This window comes from Mchenga conophoros, linkage group LG4 (assembly GCF_057382185.1).
Source record: "Mchenga conophoros isolate Kocher_MC1m ecotype Shallow Benthic linkage group LG4, M_conophoros_male_GT1.1, whole genome shotgun sequence".
In the NCBI taxonomy this organism is placed as follows: domain Eukaryota; kingdom Metazoa; phylum Chordata; class Actinopteri; order Cichliformes; family Cichlidae; genus Mchenga; species Mchenga conophoros.
In genome coordinates this window covers 14248866-14262299 of record NC_140529.1, presented here as the reverse complement: position 1 = coordinate 14262299, position 13434 = coordinate 14248866, and the positions used below count along the sequence as shown (strand labels likewise).

The following is a 13434-nucleotide window of genomic DNA, read 5'->3' as shown; positions in this document are numbered from 1 at the left end:
AAGCCTCGCAGTTTTGAACAAAGTGAAACAATTCCTTGATAAAGATGCACTTCGTATTCTGTACTGTACCCTGGTTCTTCCATATCTTACATATTGTGTGGAAGTGTGGGGAAATACATATAAAAATACAACTAATCCATTAGTCACAGTACAGAAACGAGCACTGCGTATTATTCACAAGGCTGGTTATCTAGATCATACTCACAAATTCTTTCTTCAGGCAAAGTTAATTAAATTCCAGGATCTGGTTAATTAGAATACATCCATAATTTTGTATAAAGCTTTTACTAAACTTTTACCGGCAAATTTACAAACTAGATTTGAAATTCGAGAAAAGGTTTATAATGTGAGAGGCTTTGGAGAATTCAAATTACCCAGAACTCGAACAACCCGTAAAGGCTTTTGTGTGTCTGTATGTGGTGTGAAAATCTGGAACAGTCTGAGTTTACAACTGAAACAATGCAAAAATATTCATAGATTTAAATTTCTCTACAAACAGTTGGTCTGGTCACAGTATACTCAATGATGGTTTTAGTGTGCTCTGTAATGTCTGTCCTCTTACCATTGCTGGTATGGATTCCAAAATAAAAAAAATAAATAAATAAAGTGTGCGTATGTATGTACATATATGTACTTGTGTGTGTAGATATGTATGTATATGTATGTGTGTTTGTTACTTGTAGTTATTACTACCTGTTACCTGTGGTAATGCAATTTATAATTTATATATTCTGTATTCAGTTATGAAGGCTCTAATTGTTGGTTGCGAGCTGCCGCTTAGATGCTTGTATGTGCCCGGAGCTGTTGATGGGTCTGTATGCAATGATGGGCGTAGCTGCGGGAAGTTTATTGTTTTTTTTTGTTGATGAGTGAGTATAGGGGTGGGATTTAATAAGTTTTCTTCGTCCCACTCCTTTTTCAGGCAATTTTTGTTTTTTGTTTTGTGTATTTTATGTTCAATATAGGTGTTTGTTGTGCCTGAAAATGAATAAATAAATGAAATGAAATGAATGAATGTTTTTAAAAAGTAACTGGGTGATAAATTAACTAATTACTTTTGAAAATAAGTAATCAGTAAGGTAACAGGATTACTTTCTTGTAGAAGTAATTGGTAATTAATAAGTAATTACTCTTTTCAAGTAACTTGACCAATACTGCACAGTCATATGATACATAGTTAACATAACCTTTATACTGTGCTGACAGCAGTTTTCTTCTTTTCTTCTTAATATTAAGTGTGCAATGTATTACCAAGAAAGTGCACTTATGCTCATGCTAGTGCATTCAATTATTTTCAACCAGGTCCTCAGCTCTGGGTTAAGAACTCTGAGAAACTGTTCCATCACTATGACATCTCCTATTTGGTCCTTTGTCTTCTCCTTTGGAAGCATCCACTTTTCATATAGGTCTTTAAGGCGGGTTCGCAGCTCTTTGGGTGTCTCATCGTCCTCCACGTCATGTTGCGGAATCTGGTTCGGTAAGTCTCAGCGCTTATTTAAAATTTTTCAAGAACGGCGGTTTTTACCTTATCATAGTCCATTGTCTCTTCAGTGTCCATAGCAACATATGCCGCACGTGCTTTACCACTAAGAAGTGGAGCCAGATGCAGTGCCCATTCTTCTTGTGGCCACTGACATCCTGTTGCAATCCTCTCAAAAGTGGTTAAATAATGTTCAATATCTTCATCCTCACCATAGGGCTGCATCTTCGGGCCTTTCCAACCGCTTACTCTGCCCAGATTGGATGAATGTGGTGCTGCGGAAGATTCAGGGGGGGTTTCCTCGCTGTTGAACAGGTTGCTGCACCTTTTGCCGCACTGAGGAACTCGGAGGCACTCCGGAATCGGCTACTGCACCTTCCCACAGCATCTGATGCTCCTGGCGCTCCGACTGGACTTCCTGCTGCAGTTGGCTGAACTGGTGTTGCATTCTACGCCACCGTTCATCCTGGCGTTGTCTGTCCTGCTCCCATTTTGCCTCACGGTCAGCATGCTGTTGCATCAGGCCTTTTAATAAAGTTGAGAGCTCTGAGAGACTTTGTGCTTCCGTGCTGTGCTCACCCGTAGCTTCTGGCAGGTTGCCATCATCTTGGGCCTCCTCTGGGGGAAAATCTGTTGGCCCTTGAGGTTTCCTTGACTTGGCTGATTTCTGCATTGCTATAACCTATTGGCCTGGAGCTAGTGATGTGACGTTCTGTATCGAGGCTTCGGAGCGTGTGTCGAGTAATGGAGGGGGCGTTTCCGCGAAGCGCGTATCGAGGCTTGCTTCATTTATGGGAGGAGCTGAAAATGATGACGTCCGAAGCCTCGCTGCCCGGCTGTACCACGTGACTGGTTCATGAAGTGGTTCGAACTTTGCCGCGAGATATGACAGCGATATAAACCCCTCAGACTTCAATCAAAATGTGGGTGTTTGATGGAGAGTTGCGGTTAGTGAGAGTTTGGAGACAGTTTGGAGGTTTATGAGAGTGAGGAGAGAAAGTCAGGAGAGAATGGAGCCAGCTAAGAAGAGGAGGATGTCCTCCCCTGTGTGGGAACATTTTGATCTTATTCCTCCCAACAAGGTATGTAAATTTCTACAGAAGATGTATTTTCATAATACTGATGGTGCAATACAATTTATGTTAAGCTGTCTGTACTTTTGTACAAGGTGAAGTGTTTGCTATGTGCCAGGGAGCTGGGATATAACAACAACACCTCATCCATGCTTAGGCACTACAGAGCTTTGCATGAGAATAAGGGGGACACCGATTGTGGAGCAAGACCAGGTGAGCCATCAAATGCAATGATAATATAGCATGCAGTAATGTTACTAAATGATATAACAATATTATACAACTGTTATAAGTTACGTATGTGATATTTATATTTGTGCTTTATCTTTATTGTCTTTCCTCAGGAGAACAATCTCAAATAGATGAAGACCTGGTTAGCATGGTGATTGAGGACTCACAGCTATTTAGCATTGTGGAGGACAAAGGATTTAAAAGATTTGTTAAATCATTAAATCCCAGCTATGTTCTCCCCACTAAAAAGGCCATAAAAGCAGTGAAAATTTAGTTTTTACAGAATAAAATGTGAACAGGCAGGACTGAGGCTCAAAGCCTCAGTGTGTAGCTGTCCATACCTCAACGTTACAAAAGCACAACTACTGTCCACACCCCAACCACACCTCACCTCACAGTAAATGATCATTTCCATTTCAAGCATTTCCAAATAATCATTTTCCATACTGCCACTATAAATATACACAGTATACTGCCATCACTACAATATACATGTTTTACACACTCCTTTTGTTGTTGACATTTACAGGCTGTGTGCAAAATGCCACACTCTTCAAATTCATGCCAGCTATTATTTTTACGTCCAGTAGGTGTCCTGCTAGAGCAAATGAAGCTTCATGAAGCTTCGCATTGGGGTGAACCAATTGGATGAAAAGCTTCAGTGCTTCATGGGGCTTCATCTGCCCATCACTACCTGGAGCCACTGCTGCCACCATTTGTGATGTAGCATAACTTAAGCAGCAAGGAATGTGATAAGTAAATAGCATTAGCAGACGATTGAAGTTCTTTTAAGCATATTTTATTCCTAGCATCTCCCTTTTACCATAAAACAATCAATCAGGCATGCAAAAATCCCACTGGCTTTATACAATACTTTGCCCACACCTGACCTCGTTAGTTGCTACCATTGAAACAAAATAGGTCAAACCAAATAATACAATTCTAAACAAAGAACAGGAATAAAGTCATGCATGAAACTGACAAACTCATTTACTCAACTAAATAGTTTGTAAAGTAAAACACTGCATACAATATAACTCAAAAGGCTACTTTAAAGAAAACAAACAATACTATACAAAATGAAAAACCCTCCATTTGGTTACACCCAGTGATGCAATCATTGACCTCATGACCCTATATAAACAGGAAGTAGTGGGCGGCCCTTCCCATACACCTGTCTCACATATAGGACCTGAATGCACAACATGGACACCATGGTAAGTATAACCAAAGCAACATAAAGAAACATAATTTACCAGACATGTGCCTGTAATCAGAAGAAAATTCAGATGATCTGATGGTTAGTAGTGTTTGCTTTAAAACACATGCATGGATGTAAAGGATGTAACTACTGCTACCACAAACAAAACCCGGGATAGTGTGTGTTAAGAGAAGTTACACCAGCAATGTCTAAATTAAAGCATTATGGCTGACTGTAAAATAACAGAACACAAAATAACAATATATGCAAGTGACAAATGGCAAATGAATTCTGTCCTAGCCACTTTGTCACACTAGAGAGAGAGGAGCTGTCCGCAGCTAGGCCCCAGAGCCACAGCTTCCAACTTCTGTATGACATCTACTTATTTATGCACACATGTATACAAGTACTAGGTGTATATATATATATAAATATTTCCCGGCACTGACACCAAGGCAGTAGAATTCTCTTCTGTTGTCTTTACGCTGTGTCGACTCTTTTAAAAAGCAGCTGAAGACATTTCTCTCCAAAGAGCTTTTAAGTAATTTTTTACATTGTTTTATATTATTTTATTTATGTTTCTGGTTTTATTGTGAAGAACTTTGTGATTTTTATCTATGAAAAGTGCTATATAAATAAATTTTACTTACTTACTTAGTTACAATGTAACGTTTACCTGTTCACAGTGAAATGTTACCAGAACACTAAAGTTAGTTAGTCAGTTAGTTAGCCAACTAGCTTGAAATCTTTGGTTGTTCTTTTTCCTTCTGGTTTTGTTTATCTCACTGTCAGAGATGGCCACCTCTCTGGGAGACACACCGAAGGAACACATCAATAAGTTCAACTTCCTGAGTGAAGTTGAATGAATGTCTTAATCCCCTGCCAAGTTTGGTGCCACTGATTCACTTTGAGCAACTCCCAACCTAAAATGCTAAAAACAAGGCAAGTTTAAATACAAACTCAAGGGTAGGCAGCAGACCAGGGATACAGTCTCCCACCAACTGCAGTAATTCGCTACAGTCTGGTCTCACAGCTGGTATTTTGGACTCAAAAGATGGTTTTGAGATCTTACTCTAGCTCTACTTCACAATGATGTTGGAGTTACTAGTGGCAGTGCAGTCATAGGTGTAGAGCAGGGGTAGGCGACTCCAGGCCTCGAGTGCCGGTGTCCTGCAGGTTTTAAATGTGTCCTTGATCCAACACAGCTGATTCAAATTGCTAAATTACCTCAACATGTCTTGAAGTTCTCCAGAGGACTGGTAACGAACTAATCATTTGATCCAGTTGTGTTGACCCAGGGTAAGAGCTAAAACCTGCAGGACACCGGCACTTGAGGCCTGGAGTTGCCTACCCCTGGTGTAGAGTGAGCACAGGAGAGGGCTCAGTACACACCCCTGTGGAGCACCAGTGTTCATTATGATGGGGATGAGGTGATGCTACCCAGTCTGACCACTTGGCATCTGACAGGAAGTTAAGGATCCAGCTGCAGAGAGAGCTGCACAATCCTACAGTGCAGTGCAAAAGTGAGTGTGACTGAGATCCTGAGTTACTTTTGCGAGATCCCACAACAGGTTTTGCTAGATCCCACTACTTTTTGGTAGCAGTTCTGTTTCTGTCCATTCAGGAATCAGAAGGGTCCACGGAGAAGACATGAAAGAACATGTTAGCATAAAAGACTGGGGTTGAGAAGGCGACAAATTTGGTGAAAGTTGTTACCATGGTAATGTGGACGCCATGGCACGAAATACTTGAACTTACCTTACTCATACCTTACTTCACAAAACAATTTTTAGTAACGTGGTCTATAAATGTCTAACACTACAACTATACTAATACTAGCACTAACACATTTTCCTTTGACCTGCTGTTTATCCATCTAGATTGTTTTGGTGTGAGTTGCCCAGTTTTGGGAGATATCAGCTGTAGAAATATCTTCCTTCTGGTAAATCTAATGAAACTAGATGGTGCTTGCCTTGTGGTATAACAGCCAAGGAACCCATGAAAAACAGGTCAGCTGAAGAGGACACCACTGATTTTATTTTGGTTGAAAAAAAGGTGATTGATAGTTAACCTCCAAGGACCTGGCGTCCACATATGTGGACATCACATTTTGGGTTGTCTAGACCAAAATATTAAATTTTGCTTTACAAGGCCTGATATCTACTTACAAGGACATTATACGCCCACTGTTCAATCGAAATTTAAAACTAATGTCCTCATATGTGGATCTGATTTTTCTCAGAAACAAAAATCAGGTAAAAAAAAAAAAAATCAATGAATTCTTTGTTTTTACATTCATCAGGTCCCAATCAGCCCAAATAGCAACGTTTTGTTCATGCCATACTCGTTCCTATTATGTGCATCACCTACGTTAAATAAAACTCACTCCCTGCATCTAAGTCTGCGTTTGAGTCCTTCTATTAAATCAACATTAGGAGGTTAATGATGAAATTCTGTTTAGAAATTGTATAAGCTGATGTATCCTGTGTGAAATGTGGCCTATAAACACCATCTTGTAACAGTAAGTCCTCGATTCCTTGATTAGCTTTCTGAATTTTTATGTAATACTTCCAAAACCTTTACTACCTTTTTTTTTTTTGTTAACTTGTGATTGTAATATGCTCTTTATCTTTTTGAAAAGGAGTTTGTGCATTTGCCAAAATGTGACATACAGATTATCTATAATTTTTTCTATACTGCCTTAAATAATTACAAATGATTATCAGATTCAACATTTTCTTGAAGAATCAAGATTGTAAGCCAGGATTGTACAGTGGATTAAAAAAATAGTTATTTTGAAAATGTTCCCACATTTTTGACAGATTATGCATTTGTACCATCTACCCTTCTCTGAAATTAAAGTGCTTGGGAACACAGGTAGACCATACACAGATATTGTCACTATGCTTTTCTGTCATTTGCAATTTTTGTTGTCCGTTCTACATCGTCAGAAAAAATAAAAATTTGATTACATTTCAGTTTATTTGTCCTGTACTTCAAAAACACATATCCTTACAGAAGTGATGAGGGATGCCAAAATAGCATCTGAATGAACTTGCTCTTCATCAACAGAATAGGCAGGTACAGAGAAGTTCACAATCAGATAAATTAGTAACCAAAGCAGAATGTTTATGTCTACGTCCACATGTACACAGGTATTTTTGAAAACGCAGCTTTTTCTGTGGAGATTCTTAAAAACTCCTGCCGGGGCAGAGATTGTTGAAAACGGAGATTTAGTCAGGCAAAGTGAAAGGTGTGTGCCTTTTTTGACGTCACGCTGTGCGCCACGTTATTGTTTACATGAAAGGAATTTATACAAAGGCGGATATAGACAAAATACTGTTGCTGTTAAAAGACAGAGAAAAATCTAATCTGAAAAACCTTTGTTTAGCTTTACCAAGCCTGACATCTCATGTCCTTGTACTCCTTAGCCACTGGTCAAAACTTCAAACTTTTGGGCATCCTGGAATGTTTCATCCCCTGCTACTGTTGGGGATGCCCATCCACAAGTTAATGCCATTGTTTAAATGTAAGAAAAACCAAATAAGGGATGAGTTGAGCGAGTTCAGTTTAATTACTCTTAGTGAGCAATTTAAACTTTTGAGCTCACGTTAACTGTTCCAGTGTGTGGTGAGTCCGCTTCTACACCTGAAAAATTTGTTTCTGTTGTTTGTCTCCTGCTTTGCCTCAATTACTATGATATTTTTGCAACTTTAGAACTGTGTCTAGATTTTTCTATGAGTAACCTAAGCGTATATTTTTTTTTAATATACATAGGGTTTTGTATATGCTTTTTGTGGGGTTCTTTGGATTCGCAAAGTGACTTGAGCTGAATGCCTCAAGTTAGCTGCTCTTCCAGCTCATTTGGTCTACAGCAGAAACTAAAACTGAGCTGAAGGGGATTCAGTTATCACCTTTTGCACACAGGGTCGAGACACAATTCATTAGATAATGAACTTTGAAAATAAATATTTTTGAATATCTTTGGCCATGTGGGTTAAAGGGCGAACTGTTGGAATGATTAGACAGAGTGACTGGGTTGAGCATTCGAGCTCGGTAAACTGAACTACTGGCCAGGTGATGTGAGAATTGAATTGAGTTATGACAGGAGTTGGCCAGGAATTAGAACCGTGAGAGAGGAAGAGGAACATTTGATGTAGATGAACCGCACACATATAGCACTCAAGTTTTTAATCATGTTTTAACCATTTCCTTTATTTCTAAATGCAGATACTTAAATAACATAGTGTATATCTTCATGGAACCCAAGGAAAAAAGATTCTTCCCATTAAACTGTTTTTTTGTGATTTCCTCTTTTTGGAGCTAAAAGACATGAGACGCATGAGATGGAATGAAAAGAACAGGATGTCTTCTATTATTACATCAGGACTTAGTAGGTCACTAGCTCAAATAAGTCAAAAGCTATAGACCAAATATCCTTTTCAGAAGACATCAATGAAGAGGCTGGTTTTCAGGAAGATATGATATTAATACATGTGACATTCCATGTTTTGGCAGGGTTTCTACGGATACTTTAATCTACAAAGACAACATTTTTCAGAAGTGAAAAGAACCCTAGTATGAAGAAATTAAGTTCATTACAACTCTTTGTAACCATCCATTAGTAACACAAGAGGTCAAAGTGAATATATGTGTTGTCACTGATTAACAGCTCAATGAATGAAAACATTATTAAGCGCTCTTTACTTTATAGCTCAAAATGCTGAATACGATGAAATTATAATGATAAAAAAAATGTTGATCATTAAAATTTATTTTAAAAGTTAAATGTGCATGTTTCTTTTCATTTTTTTTCTTTAAAATGCAAATGCTAAAATAAGCATACAATAATTTATACAATATCAATTTAAAAATGATAGTATTTCGAACTATCATTTTTAAATTGATATTGTTCCTATTTGCTCTCCTTTGTAAAATTTCATTTCAATAAAGCAGGTTTCTATGTACCATTCGAACAATCTACTAAAAGTCCATATTTTAATGCAATGTTATCATTTTATGTGGTTTCATTTTTGAATAATTGTTGAGCTGTGGTGACTCACTCACAGTTTGCACATTTCATCCAGACTTTCAATAGCATCTTCTTTAGTGTGTGTTTTCCACTCTCTGGGAATCTGACCACTCCCTGTGAATTTAAAACGATAGTGCTTTTCCATTTCCTTCTGAAACCGACACACAAACCATGTCCAGTACTTCAGCTTAGATTCATCAGGGGTGATTCTCCAGTTTTTATATGGTGGTCCGGCTTTGCGGTACTTTTTAAAAGGAATGGGATCTAACCTTAGATTAGGGTAAAAACGTATATCACTTGCAACTTTTGTCGTGCAGAACTCGACACTCATTTCATCACTGTTCTTGTAGTGTCCACCACTGAGTGCAGAAGGTCGATGAAAGGGGACACTGTGATCTTCAGGACTGTGATCTTTAACAGTGTTGGTACAAACAGCTGCACAGAACGGGCAGGTTTCCCAGCAGCAGTTACACAGCTGATCGATGAGGATTTCATCAGGTCTCAGTCTGAATTCCTTCATCTTATCCAAGGAAAGCCGATTCATCTCCTCTTTGATGGATATAAGACCTTTCTCAATCTCTTCTTTAAGAAATTCGAAATAGTTTATGTCCCCGAAGTTTTGACAAGAGATAGATTCAAGCGTCAATTTATCTTTAAGGAAACTGGAAAATTCCTTTACCCACATGTCTGTGTCTCCTCTTTGTGTTTTGACATTATTTGTTGCATCAAACAAAGCTTGAGAGACAAACTTGTGCATCTCATCCACATTTTTCCTGAGTATGTTTTGAGCTTTTTCTTTGTATTCTGTGAACATGTACGTGTTTACTTTCTCTTTGATAAAGGCTGCTACTTGCTTCCTTGGATTTTGGATGTAGGTGATGAAAGCATCAAAGTCCTCTTTCTCTGCAAGTGATGTCAACAAATGTTTCTCTAAGTTCAGTCGGTTTCCATTGAATGCTGGGAAAGTGCACCTCATCTCTCCAGCGAGATCAATGGCAGTCTTGTTACAGACTGCTTCAACAATGGAAACCTTCAGTTTTTCACAGATCATTTCTCCAAACACAACAGCAGATGAGTTTCCATTGCAGAAGCTGCTGAAAATGTTGTAGTATTGTGGTTTTTTACTCTCCAAGTAAGTGTGTGCATCATTGCTTGTTTTGAATTTTTTGTGAGACTGTGAAAGCCAAATGGCTGCCCTGTCAAACACATACAGTAAGAGATCAACGGTGAACTCCTTTTTGAAATCATATTTCTTGTTCGATTCAAACTCTGTCACTGTGTCTTGAACATTTTTGGCCGCTTCTTGTAAGTAAGCTGAACTGTAGCCTCTTGTTGCTACAGGTTTACTCTTGACTGCATCAAGAGACTCTTTGTCAATGCTGATTATTAGTGATCTGATCTGTTCCTGGTCCTCATACTCCATAGGTCCCCAAATGTGATCTTCAATCAATGAAAAAACTTGGGCTACAATGCCCTGTCCTTTTTGTTGCTTGTGGACGATATAACCCGTGTAGTCATCAAACTCAGACATATTTTTGTATTTTCCACTGCTTTTGGAATCATTTATAATATTTTGTTCAATCCCAACATCTTGAAGGATAGTTTCCTGATCCTCTTCCAGGTTGATGTCCTCAATGGGTTTTGTATCTGCAATTAAATCCTTTACCCAGTCACTCCAAACAGTGTCAAACAGTTTTTGAAGTTCCTCTTCATCTTTTGGTTTGTCTTTTAACTGATGAGCGAGCTCTTTGCTCTTTTGCAGCAGCTTGTTCTCAAACTCGGTCTTCTTATCCTCCAGCTTTTTACAAGCTTTCTTCTGTTGCATAACTTCCTCCAGTTTTCTTTGCACTCCTGTCACCAGCTCCTCTTGGAACTCCTTTATTTTGTTGTCAAATCGGCCTCTCCACTGAACCAACATATCTTTGTCTCTGTCATCCTCAAAGTACTTTGACATATCTTTTTTGATTTTTTCAAATGTTTTGCTCATTTCTTTAAAAATATAACTACGCTCAATTTTGTCAGTGTCTCCATTTTCAATTTTGTTGTGAAGCTGGTTTTCAATAGTCAGCATGTTGCTCCTCAGGACCCAGGTCCAGTTCCCATATTCAACCTCAAGTTTTCTGTAAACTGCAATTTCTAGTGAGTTTTTGAAGCTAAAAACAAATTGCTCATTAATTAGAGCATTCCACAAGTCATGAATTTTTATTCTGAAATGAGATAGTTTTACGCTGGCAGACTGTTTGGCCTTAGACAGGATGAGGTTCTTCAGCTCTTGGACACTCTCACTGTAGCCTGGATTTGGAGGAGCCATCGGTGGACTTCCCTCCAATAGCTGAGCAAAGTATTTCACATCTGTTTGCACATCAAAGGCAATGACATCATTGAAGCACTCAGCATCACATGATTCCTGTTTAGCAGCTAGCTGAGCCATCTGGTCCAGTTTTTCTTGCAGGCATCTTCTCTCATTCATGTTTTTCTCAGCAGCTCCAATGTCTGTAATATTCTGGTGAACAAATACACAACTTGGAGAAAGTTTAACCTTCTTCATCCTCATGAAAGCCTGAACAACAATCTGCAGGACATCCTGCATGTCAGCTGGATTCTCACCAGGCATGTTGATCAGTGTCATGTTTCCCAGGCCAACAACAAATGTTGCCAATTCATTGTCATGATGAAGAGTGGTATCACATGCCTTTAGTCCTTCAGTGTCCACCACTAGAACATAGTCAAACTGGAAGTCTTTCTTGATTTCCTCTGACACTTTGACCAGCTGCATGAAGGCACCTTTGGTGCACCTGCCTGCACTCACTGCAAACTGCAATCCAAACATGGCATTCAGCATTGTTGACTTTCCACTGCTTTGTACGCCCAAAACTGACAACACAAAAACTCTCTGGTCACCTAGTTTCTGGATGACTTCATCTAAAAGACTAGAGATCCATGTTAGAGGCACATGACCTGCATCACCATCCATCAGCTCCACTGGGTGTCCTGAAATCATCAGATCTGCAGCCAGTTCAGGATATTTAACCCACTCAGTGTGACTACTCGCTGCTTGTACTGCTCTATGGGCTTCATAGATCTGTCCCATTTCTCTGAAGATGTGCTCCAGGCCAAAGGTTGCAGACTGCAGTGTTTTGGATATTTGTTCAAGTTCTGTTTGTTTGCTTGTTAACAGATCAGATTTGTCATGTTTCTTTTTCAGAGTTAAGACCTCAGTCCACTTTTCATCAGAGCTTGTGAGAATTGAAGATATCTCGTCTGTGGATAGGGCATCTATTAAGATCTGAGTCCATTTCAGGAAGTACTCCTTCTCTTTTGATGGCAAAGACAAGAGGCTTTCTGTGAATGACTTCATCAGTTCACTACATGAAGCTTTGCATTGATTTTGTCTTATTTGCATCAGCTGCTGTCGTTTCTGACTTTTTTCCTTCTCAATGTTTCCTTTAAGGTGATACAGCTCTTTATTTATTTTACACCACTCATGCCACAGCTTGGCTTGACAGGGGAGAAATTTTTCTTTGAGCTTAGAAATTTCCATCCCTTGAAGCATTTTAACTGTTTTCAGTGCAGCAGCTTTCCCTTTTTGGTAGACTACATGATCTTCATCCACTGTGACTCCAGAAACCTCAGCCATTGATTCAAGCTGGAAGGATCTATGAGGTCCAGATAAAATTTCTTTAATTATTCCTTTCAGTTCATCAGAAACCTCTGATTGATTTCTGTCTTTCACACCCATTTTGTATTTTCCATTTTTAACATGAAGTGCATCACTTTCATCATCAGCAATGAGAATAATGAGAGGCTTTGGTAACTTGTAAAGGTCTTGGATTACTGTAGTACTTTTATGGCCTTTTTCCAGAGTTGGCAAAAGAACAACATTAACTGATGATTTTTCTGTCAGTATCTCGCGCTGTTTTTCAAATGACAGAGCATCACCATGAAGATTACAAAAGGCAATGCAGTCACTGAAGGAGTCACTGGGTTTTCCATCAGGGCAGTACCAGGCAATCTCTGCCACACCATCCATCAGCAGGCGAGATTTGGTGCTACCTGGACAATTTCTATGGAAGAAGGTGCTGTGACGGTCATTGATCAAAGTGTTCATGAGCTGAGATTTTGACACTGGAAGTGAACCCAGGCGGAAGGAAAACACCATGGGTGTCTCGGCTTTGCAGATGGGCATTGTCTTCATGGTGATGGCATGTGAATTATCCTTGATGTGAGTTTTCTTCCATGTTTTAGTTATCTGCCTGAATGTCCACAGAGGACATTCAATATCCATAGTGACTGAGTCAGGGACAAGCAACGGTAAGGCGTACTGACACTGTGATAGCTTTGTAACCAGGTTCTGCTTAAGGAAGCTGTCTGAACAATGAAATACTGCCATCTGAACATCCATTGGGTGAATGTGAGA

General features: G+C 39.1%; 1 protein-coding gene across 1 annotated transcript; it reads right to left on the bottom strand.

The window, feature by feature from the left end:
- Positions 1–9048: 9048 nt before the first annotated feature.
- On the bottom strand, positions 9049–13434 carry LOC146575712 (interferon-induced very large GTPase 1-like). The gene has a single exon (XM_085270550.1). The coding sequence runs from the start codon at positions 13417–13419 to the stop codon at positions 9049–9051; it is 4371 nt and encodes a 1456-aa protein (XP_085126676.1). The 5' UTR covers positions 13420–13434.